This window comes from Pristiophorus japonicus, unplaced genomic scaffold, assembly GCF_044704955.1.
Source record: "Pristiophorus japonicus isolate sPriJap1 unplaced genomic scaffold, sPriJap1.hap1 HAP1_SCAFFOLD_3598, whole genome shotgun sequence".
Classification (NCBI taxonomy): Eukaryota; Metazoa; Chordata; class Chondrichthyes; family Pristiophoridae; genus Pristiophorus; species Pristiophorus japonicus.
This window is the reverse complement of record NW_027253433.1, coordinates 1-10,993: the sequence shown is the minus strand read 5'-3', so window position 1 is coordinate 10,993 and position 10,993 is coordinate 1. Positions and strand designations below refer to the sequence as shown.

General features: G+C 58.5%; 1 protein-coding gene across 1 annotated transcript; it reads left to right on the top strand.

Annotated features, from left to right (window-relative positions):
• Window positions 1–464: 464 nt before the first annotated feature.
• Window positions 465–10,987, top strand: LOC139250261 (cap-specific mRNA (nucleoside-2'-O-)-methyltransferase 1-like; the record flags this gene model as incomplete). The annotated part of the gene is given in 10 exon segments (XM_070872759.1): window positions 465–533; window positions 1,089–1,220; window positions 2,341–2,466; window positions 4,194–4,285; window positions 4,399–4,467; window positions 4,546–4,593; window positions 5,982–6,094; window positions 10,268–10,376; window positions 10,630–10,670; window positions 10,673–10,987. Coding segments are annotated over 10 exon segments (894 nt in total), but the record flags the coding sequence as incomplete, so codon positions are not given.
• Between the last annotated feature and the right edge of the window lie 6 nt (window positions 10,988–10,993).

Below are 10,993 nucleotides of genomic sequence, written 5' to 3'. Positions count from 1 at the left end.
GCTCCCCTCGTCCCCCGCTCCCCTCGTCCCCCGCTCCCCTCGTCCCCCGCTCCCCTCGTCCCCCGCTCCCCTCGTCCCCCGCTCCCCTCGTCCCCCGCTCCCCTCGTCCCCCGCTCCCCTCGTCCCCCGCTCCCCTCGTCCCCCGCTCCCCTCGTCCCCCGCTCCCCTCGTCCCCCGCTCCCCTCGTCCCCCCGCTCCCCTCGTCCCCCCGCTCCCCTCGTCCCCCCGCTCCCCTCGTCCCCCCGCTCCCCTCGTCCCCCGCTCCCCTCGTCCCCCGCTCCCCTCGTCCCCCGCTCCCCTCGTCCCCCCGCTCCCCTCGTCCCCCGCTCCCCTAGTCCCCCTCGGCCCGCTCCGGCCCCTCGTCCTCCGAGACCCGATCCCGCATCACTGTGCCCCCTCTTCCCTCACCATCTGCTCCTTTCCCCACTTTCCTCGCCAGTGAAGACTCTGTTTTGACTCCGCAGATCCCAGACAAGGCTCGTGTGACTCCGAGCACAGCCGACCCCAAGAGCAAGTTCTACGAGCTGATTCAGGTGAATGCGATGCGTTAGGGGGGCAGCGGAGGTGGGTGGGAGATGTTGTTCAACCAAGGTCCTCGCAGCTTAAAACAACCAGCCTCCTGTCATTGTCAGGGTCATGACTTCTTGCTCAACTTCTGACACTCGCCCTGTGCCAGGGTCGTGACCTCGTGCTCTCTGACCTGAACCCTGTGCCAGGGTCATGACCCCTGAGCCCTCTGACACTAGCCCTGTGTCAGGGTCGTGACCCCATGCTCTCTGACCCGAGCCCTGTGCCAGGGTTATGATCCCGTGCTCTCTGAACAGAGCCCCGTGCCAGGGTCATGAACCTGTGCTCTCTGAGCCGAGCCCTGTGCCAGGGTCTTGACCCTGTGCTCTCTGAACAGAGCCCTGTGCCAGGGTCGTGACCCTGTGCTCTCTGAACAGAGCCCTGTGCCAGGGTCATGACCCCCATGCTCACCCTCTGACCCGAGCCCTGTGCCAGGGTCATGTCCCCTTGCGCTCACTCGCTCTCTGACAGCAGTTCTGTGGCCGCCCCAATGTAATATGTTTCCCTGTGTCTTCCTACAGGGCAGCGACCCCGAGACGTTCACTTACAAACCCACCCTGCTCTCCGCAAACACCATCGACAAGGTCAGCCACGTGCTGGACTATCGGTGTATGGTCGCCGGGGGAGAGCAGCAATTCCTGCTGGGCATGGGGGTAAGTACATGGGGAGAGTGAGGGTAAGTACATGGGGAGAGTGGGGGTAAGTACATGGGGTGAGTGGGGGTAAGTACATGGGGAGAGTGGGGGTAAGTACATGGGGAGAGTGGGGGTAAGTACATGGGGAGAGTGGGGGTAAGTACATGGGGAGAGTGGGGGTAAGTACATGGGGAGAGTGGGGGTAAGTACATGGGGTGAGTGGGGGTAAGTACATGGGGAGAGTGGGGGTAAGTACATGGGGAGAGTGGGGGTAAGTACATGGGGAGAGTGGGGGTAAGTACATGGGGAGAGTGGGGGTAAGTACATGGGGAGAGTGGGGGTAAGTACATGGGGAGAGTGGGGGTAAGTACATGGGGAGAGTGGGGGTAAGTACATGGGGAGAGTGGGGGTAAGTACATGGGGAGAGTGGGGGTAAGTACATGGGGAGAGTGGGGGTAAGTACATGGGGAGAGTGGGGGTAAGTACATGGGGAGAGTGGGGGTAAGTACATGGGGAGAGTGGGGGTAAGTACATGGGGAGAGTGGGGGTAAGTACATGGGGAGAGTGGGGGTAAGTACATGGGGAGAGTGGGGGTAAGTACATGGGGAGAGTGGGGGTAAGTACATGGGGAGAGTGGGGGTAAGTACATGGGGAGAGTGGGGGTAAGTACATGGGGAGAGTGGGGGTAAGTACATGGGGAGAGTGGGGGTAAGTACCCGGGGGGACAACGGGGCTGGGTCCCCGGGGGGGCAACGTGGCTGGGTCCCCGGGGGGGCAACGTGGCTGAGTCCCCGGGGGGTAACGTGGCTGAGTCCCCGGGGAGAGTGGTGCTGGGTCCCCGGGGGGGGTAATGGGGGTAACGACTGAGCCTCCACAGCCCTCTGGGGTAGAGAATTCCAAAGATTCACCACCCTCTGAGTGACGAAACTCTTCCGCATCTCAGTCCTAAATGGCCGACCCCTTATCCTGAGACTGTGACCCCGAGCTCCGTGCTCCCCAGAGTTCTGGGCTCCCCAGCCAGGGGAAGCACCCTGTACGGTCGGGCCGAATGGCCCTTTGCAATCCAGCCAATGGTTTGGGGTTTCTCTGTCTCTTGTTGTACAGCGGTGTATCTGAGGTGTGTTTTGTTCCTGTGTAGAAGTCCCAGATCTACCTGTGGGATGGTGGGGTGCCGATGCGTTGGAGGAAGTTGGAGAACTTCAAGACCGAGTTACCGAGAGAGACACTACTGTTTGTGGAAATAATACAGGAGCTTAAAGGAGAGGTGAGGATTTGGGGCAGGGGGCGCGGTATTGGTGTGTGGAGTTCGGTGAATTACCGGGGTCGGTGAACCCTCGGTTACCAGGGTGGGTGAATTACCGGGGTCGGTGATCCCTCGGTTACCGGGGTCGGTGAATTACCGGGTCGGTGATCCCTCGGTTACCGGGGTCGGTGAATTACCGGGTCGGTGATCCCTCAGTTACCGGGGTCGGTGAATTACCGCGGTCGGTGAACCCTCGTTTACCGGGATCGGTGATCCGTCAGTTACCGGGGTCAGTGATTCCGGGTTTGGTGAACCCTCAGTTACCGGGGTCGGTGAATTACCGGGGTCGGTGAACACGGTTACCAGGGTCGGTGAATTACCGGGGTCGGTGATCCGTCAGTTACCGGGGTCAATGATTCCGGGTTTGGTGAACCCTCAGTTACCGGGGTCGGTGAATTACCGGGGTCGGTGAACACGGTTACCGGGGTCGGTGATCCGTCAGTTACCGGGGTCAATGATTCCGGGTTTGGTGAACCCTCAGTTACTGGGGTCGGTGATATACCGGGGTTGGTGAATTGCCCGCGTCGGAGAATCCTCGGTTACCAGGGTCGGTGAATTATCGGGTCGATGAATTCTCAGCTACCGGGGTCGGTGAATTCTCAGCTACTGGGGTCGGTGAATTACTGGGGTCGGTGAATTACCGGGTCGGTTAACCCTCGGTTACCGGGGTCAGTGAATTAACGGGTCGATGAATCCTCGGTTACCGGGGTCGGTGAATTAACTGGTCGATGAATTCTCAGCTACCGGGGTCGGTGAATTCTCAGCTACTGGGGTCGGTGAATTACTGGGGTCGGTGAATTACCGGGTCGGTTAACCCTCGGTTACCGGGGTCAGTGAATTAACGGGTCGATGAATCCTCGGTTACTGGGGTCGGTGAATTACCAGGTCGGTGATCACTCGTTTACCGGGGTCGGTGAATTACCGGGTCGGTGACTCCTCGGCTAGCAGGGTCGGTGAATTACCGGGGTCGGTGAATCCTCGGTTACCGGGGTCGGTGAATTACCAGGTTGGTGATCCCTCGGTTACCGGGGTCGGTGATCCCTCGGTTAGCACGTCGGTGAATTACCGGGGTCAGTGATCCCTCGGTTAGCACGTCGGTGAATTACCGGGGTCGGTGATCCCTCGGTTAGCACGTCGGTGAATTGCCGGGGTCGGTGAATCCTCGGTTACCGGGGTCGGTGAATTACCAGGTCGGTGATCCCTCGGTTAGCACGTCGGTGAATTACCGGGGTCGGTGATCCCTCGGTTACCGTGGTCGGTGAATTACCGGGGTCGGTGATCCCTCGGTTACCGTGGTCGGTGAATTATCGGGTCGGTGATCCCTCGGTTACCGGGGTCGGTGAATTATCGGGTCGGTGATCCCTCGGTTACCGGGGTCGGTGAATTATCGGGTCGGTGAACCCTCGGTTACCGGGGTCGGTGAATTATCGGGTCGGTGATCCATCGGTTACCGGGGTCGGTGAATTATCGGGTCGGTGATCCCTCGGTTACTGTGGTCGGTGAATTATCGGGTCGGTGATCCCTCGGTTACTGTGGTCGGTGAATTACCGGGGTCGGTGATCCCTCGGTTACTGTGGTCGGTGAATTATCGGGACGGTGATCCCTCGGTTACCGGGGTCGGTGAATTATCGGGTCGGTGATCCCTCGGTTACCGGGGTCGGTGATGATCCTCTGATTCCTGGTTTTAGGGGAAAGCCCAGCGACGGATCAGCTCGATACACATCCTCGACGCCCTGATTCTCAACGGGACGGACATCAGAGAACAACACTTCAACCAGAGGTCAGTGATGCCATTGGGTTCACACCCTGGGTCATTGAGACTGGGTCATGGTGTGCGGGGGCGGGGGGAATGGAGAAAGGACAGTGTCTAAAACTCTCCCTGCTGTCCTTCAGGATCCAGATGGCGGAGAAGTTTGTGAAAGCTGTGTCCAAACCCAGTCGCTCGGACATGAACCCAATCCGGTGAGCGCAACGCTCGGTGCTAACTCATTCTATCTCTCTGTTCAATGCTGATTAATGACCTCAATCTCTTCTGTACAGGGTGAAGGAGGTATACCGGCTGGAGGAAATGGAGAGGATTTTTGTCAGGTATGGTCACTGCCCTCAGTTACTGTACCCCAGTGAGAGTCAGTGTGTGTGGGACTGTACCCCAGTGAGAGTCAGTGTGTGTGGGACTGTACCCCAGTGAGAGTCAGTGTGTGTGGGACTGTACCCCAGTGAGAGTCAGTGTGTGTGGGACTGTACCCCAGTGAGAGTCAGTGTGTGTGGGACCCGTACCCCAGTGAGAGTCAGTGTGCGTGGGACTGTACCCCAGTGAGAGTCAGTGTGTGTGGGACTGTACCCCAGTGAGAGTCACTGTGTGTGTGGGACTGTACCCCAGTGAGAGTCAGTGTGCGTGGGACTGTACCCCAGTGAGAGTCACTGTGTGTGTGGGACTGTATCCCAGTGAGAGTCAGTGTGTGTGGGACTGTACCCCAGTGAGAGTCAGTGTGTGTGGGACTGTACCCCAGTGAGAGTCAGTGTGTGTGGGACTGTACCCCAGTGAGAGTCAGTGTGTGTGGGAACCGTACCCCAGTGAGAGTCAGTGTGTGTGGGACTGTACCCCAGTGAGAGTCAGTGTGTGGGACTGTACCCCAGTGAGAGTCAGTGTGTGTGGGACCCATACCCCAGTGAGAGTCAGTGTGTGTGGGAACCGTACCTCAGTGAGAGTCAGTGTGTGTGGGACTGTACCCCAGTGAGAGTCAGTGTGTGGGACTGTACCCCAGTGAGAGTCAGTGTGTGTGGGACTGTACCCCAGTGAGAGTCAGTGTGTGTGGGAACCGTACCTCAGTGAGAGTCAGTGTGTGTGGGACTGTACCCCAGTGAGAGTCAGTGTGTGGGACTGTACCCCAGTGAGAGTCAGTGTGTGTGGGACTGTACCCCAGTGAGAGTCAGTGTGTGTGGGACCCGTACCCCAGTGAGAGTCAGTGTGTGTGGGACTGTACCCCAGTGAGAGTCAGTGTGTGTGGGACTGTACCCCAGTGAGAGTCAGTGTGTGTGGGACTGTACCCCAGTGAGAATGAATGCATTGGGTAACGTTGGGGTGGGGGTGATGAGATTAGTTTAGGAGGGATAGGGTGGGGTTGCTGGGTGGTGGCTGGGCTGGGCCGGGCGCTGTCTGGGCTGGGCCGGGCTGGGCCGGGCTGGGCCGGGCTGGGCCGGGCTGGGCTGGGCTGGGCCGGGCGCTGTCTGGGCTGGGCTGGGCTGGGCCGGGCGCTGTCTGGGCTGGGCTGGGCCGGGCGCTGTCTGGGCCGGGCTGGGCTGGGCCGGGCTGGGCTGGGCCGGGCTGGGCTGGGCCGGGCTGGGCCGGGCTGGGCTGGGCCGGGCGCTGTCTGGGCTGGGCCGGGCTGGGCTGGGCCGGGCGCTGTCTGGGCTGGGCTGGGCTGGGCTGGGCTGGACATGCTGTGATATGGTGCTCTGTGCTCCGTGGTGTGCAGGTTGGAGATGAAGATCACGAAGGGGTCGAGTGGAATGCCCCGACTCTCCTACACGGGACGTGACGATCGACACTTCCTCCCCACCGGTCTGCACATCGTCAAAACAGTCAACGGTCGGTCCTCACTCGCAACAAATATATGTCCCACTGAGAAGGAAAGACTGTAAGAGAAGGGATAACCATCTGTGGCTAACTAAGGAAATAAGGGATGGTATCAAATTGAAAACAAGGGCATACAATGTGGCCAAGACTAGTGGGAGGCCAGAGGATTGGGAAATGTTTAAAAGCCAGCAAAGAACGACTAAAAAAAATGATTGAGAGAGAAGATGGATTATGAAAGTAAACTAACACGAAATATAAAAAGACAGTAAGAGTTTCTACAAGTGTATAAGCAGGAAAAGAGTGGCTCAAGTAAATGTTGGTCCCCTGCAGGATGAGACTGGGGAATTAATAATGGGGAACAGGGAAATGGCAGAGATGTTGAACAAATATTTTGTATCAGTCTTCACAGTAGAAGACACTAAAAACATCCCAATAGTGGATCATCAAGGGGTTATAGGTAGGGAGGAACTTAATACAATTACTATCACTGATGAAGTAGTACTCGGTAATATAATGGGACTAAAGGTGGACAAGTCCCCTGGACCTGATGGGTTATATCCTAGGGTCTTAAGAGAAGTGGCTGCAGAGATAGTGGATGTATTGGTTGTAATCTACCAAAATTCCCTGGATTCTGGGACGGTCCCAGCAGATTGGAAAACCGCAAATGTAACGCCCCAATTTAAAAAAGGAAGCAGACAAAAAGCAGGAAACTATGGACCAGTTAGCCTGACAACTGTGGTTGGGAAAATGTTGGGGAGTCAATTATTAAGGAAGCAGTAACAGGACATTTGGAAAAGCAAAATTCACGTCAGGCAGAGTCAGCATGGATTTATGAAAGGGGAAATCATGTTTGACAAATTTGCTGCAGCTCTTTGAGGATGTAACGAACAGGGTGGATAAGGGGGAACCAGTGGATGTGGTGTATTGGGATTTCCAGAAGGCATTTGATAAGGTGCTACATAAAAGTTTACTGCACAAGATAAAAGCTCACGGGGTTGGGGGTAATATATCAGCATGGATAGAGGATTGGCTAACTAACAGAAAACAGAGAGTCGGGATAAATGGGTCATTTTTCCGGTTGGCAATCAGTAATTAGTGGGATGCCGCAGGGATCAGTGCTGGGACCTCAACTATTTACAATCTATATTAATGACTTGGATGAAGGGACCGAGTGTAATGTAGACAAGTTTGCTGATGATACAAAGATGGGAAAGCAAATTGTGAGGAGGACACAAAAAATCTGCAAAGGGATATAGACAGGCTAAGTGAGTGGGCAAACATTTGGCAGATGGAGTATAATGTGGGAAAATGGGAGGTTATCCATTTTGGCAGAAAAAATAGAAAAACTAAGTATAGTTTAAATGGAGAAAAATTACAAAGTGCTGCAGTACAGAGGGACCTGGGGGTCCTTGTGCATGAAACACAAAAAGTTAGTATGCAGGTACAGCAAGTGATCAGGAAGGTCAATGGAATGTTGGCCTTTATTGCAAGGAGGATAGAGTATAAAAGCAGAGAAGTCCTGCTACAGTTATACAGGGTATTGGTGAGGCCACAGCTGGAGTACTGCGTGCAGTTTTAGTCTTTGTATTTAAGGAAGGATATACTTACATTGGAGGCAGTTCAGAGAAGGTTCACGGAGATGAGAGGGTTGACACACGCACACACTCACTGACACACTCGCGCCCTGCACCGTGTGCTCACACTCGCGCCCTGCACTGTGTGCCCACACTCACACCCTGCACCGTGTGCTCACACTCACTCACCCCCTGCACCGTGTGCTCACACTCACTCTCACCCCCTGCACCGTGTGCCCACACTCACTCTCACGCCCTGCACCGTGTGCCCACACTCACTCACCCCCTGCACCGTGTGCTCACACTCACTCACCCCCTGTACCGTGTGCTCACACTCACTCTCACCCCCTGTACCGTGTGCTCACACTCACTCACCCCCTGCACCGTGTGCTCACACTCACTCTCACCCCCTGCACCGTGTGCTCACACTCACTCACCCCCTGCACCGTGTGCTCACACTCACTCACCCCCTGCACCGTGTGCCCACACTCACTCTCACCCCCTGCACCGTGTGCTCACACTCACTCTCACCCCCTGCACCGTGTGCTCACACTCACTCTCACCCCCTGCACCGTGTGCTCACACTCACTCACCCCCTGCACCGTGTGCTCACACTCACTCACACCCTGCACCTTGTGCCCACACTCACTCACCCCCTGCACCTTGTGCCCACACTCACTCACCCCCTGCACCGTGTGCCCACACTCACTCACCCCCTGCACTGTGTGCTCACACTCACTCACCCCCTGCACCGTGTGCTCACACTCACTCTCACCCCCTGCACCGTGTGCTCACACTCACTCTCACCCCCTGCACCGTGTGCTCACACTCACTCACCCCCTGCACCGTGTGCTCACACTCACTCACACCCTGCACCTTGTGCCCACACTCACTCACCCCCTGCACCTTGTGCCCACACTCACTCACCCCCTGCACCGTGTGCCCACACTCACTCACCCCCTGCACTGTGTGCTCACACTCACTCACCCCCTGCACCGTGTGCTCACACTCACTCACCCCCTGCACCTTGTGCCCACACTCACTCACCCCTGCACCGTGTGCCCACACTCGCTCACCCCCTGCACCTTGTGCCCACACTCACTCACCCCCTGCACCTTGTGCCCACACTCACTCACCCCCTGCACCTTGTGCCCACACTCACTCACCCCCTGCACCGTGTGCTCACACTCACTCACCCCCTGCACCGTGTGCTCACACTCACTCTCACCCCCTGCACCGTGTGCCCACACTCACTCTCACCCCCTGCACCGTGTGCCCACACTCACTCTCACCCCCTGCACCGTGTGCTCACACGCACTCACCCCCTGCACCGTGTGCCCACACTCACTCTCACCCCCTGCACTGTGTGCTCACACTCACTCACCCCCTGCACCGTGTGCTCACACTCACTCTCACCCCCTGCACCGTGTGCCCACACTCACTCTCACCCCCTGCACTGTGTGCTCACACTCACTCACCCCCTGCACCGTGTGCTCACACTCACTCACCCCCTGCACCGTGTGCCCACACTCACTCACGCCCTGCACCGTGTGCCCACACTCACTCTCACCCCCTGCACCGTGTGCCCACACTCACTCTCACCCCCTGCACCGTGTGCCCACACTCACTCTCACCCCCTGCACCGTGTGCCCACACTCACTCTCACCCCCTGCACTGTGTGCCCACACTCACTCTCACCCCCCTGCACCGTGTGCTCACACTCACTCACCCCCTGCACCGTGTGCCCACACTCACTCTCACCCCCTGCACTGTGTGCTCACACTCACTCACCCCCTGCACCGTGTGCTCACACTCACTCACCCCCTGCACCGTGTGCTCACACTCACTCACCCCCTGCACCGTGTGCTCACACTCACTCTCACCCCCTGCACCGTGTGCCCACACTCACTCTCACCCCCTGCACCGTGTGCCCACACTCACTCTCACCCCCTGCACTGTGTGCCCACACTCACTCACCCCCTGCACCGTGTGCTCACACGCACTCACCCCCTGCACCGTGTGCCCACACTCACTCTCACCCCCTGCACTGTGTGCTCACACTCACTCACCCCCTGCACCGTGTGCTCACACTCACTCACCCCCTGCACCGTGTGCCCACACTCACTCTCACCCCCTGCACTGTGTGCTCACACTCACTCACCCCCTGCACCGTGTGCTCACACTCACTCACCCCTGCACCGTGTGCTCACACTCACTCACCCCTGCACCGTGTGCTCACACTCACTCACCCCCTGCACCGTGTGCTCACACTCACTCTCACCCCCTGCACCGTGTGCCCACACTCACTCTCACCCCCTGCACCGTGTGCCCACACTCACTCTCACCCCCTGCACTGTGTGCCCACACTCACTCACCCCCTGCACCGTGTGCTCACACGCACTCACCCCCTGCACCGTGTGCCCACACTCACTCTCACCCCCTGCACTGTGTGCTCACACTCACTCACCCCCTGCACCGTGTGCCCACACTCACTCTCACCCCCTGCACCGTGTGCTCACACTCACTCTCACCCCCTGCACCGTGTGCCCACACTCACTCACCCCCTGCACCGTGTGCCCACACTCACTCTCACACCTCTCCGTCTCCCCAGATCCCTGGACCATGGCCTGCAGCAAGAAGTCCAAGTGGAAATATTTCTACAACATTCGATCAAAGGAAGCGACGTATGAGCTGCCTCCCGACTCCATCACCCCCTTCCAGTGAGTAACCAACCGAGCCTGGGCCCCCGACACCGGGACCGGGCCCGGGCCCCCAACACCGGGACCGGGCCCCCGACACCGGGACCGGGCCCCCGACACCGGGACCGGGCCCCCGACACCGGGACCGGGCCCGGGCCCCCCAACACCGGGACCGGGGCCCCCGGCACCGGCCAGTGGGGTTCGGGGTGTGTGACCCGGGGTGGACAGCGTGAGCTTTGACCTCTCTCTCTCTCTCTCTCTCTCTCCCGTGCAGTGTGTGTCACTTCGAGCGCCTGTTCTGGGCCTGGGAGGACGGGTCCGTGTCCACGACTCTCAGACACGATACAACGCAGAGAAACTCTCCAAGGAGGATGTGCTGAACTTTATCCAGGATCACTACCAGCCCCAGTGAGGGTGAGCTGTGTGGATGGACGTATGAGGGGCACAGACTGCCCCCCGACCCCTGGCTCCCTCCGCACTGCGAGGGAGAGGGGATGACTGAGGGTGGGGGGCCCTCTCGCACTGACCCACTGCCCCCCCCACCCCCCTCGGGCGTGTACTGCAGGCAGGGCGCTCAGCACCCTGGGACATTTTTAACTTTGTTAGTGAGTCTCGGTTTGTCTGGTTTATCGGCTCTC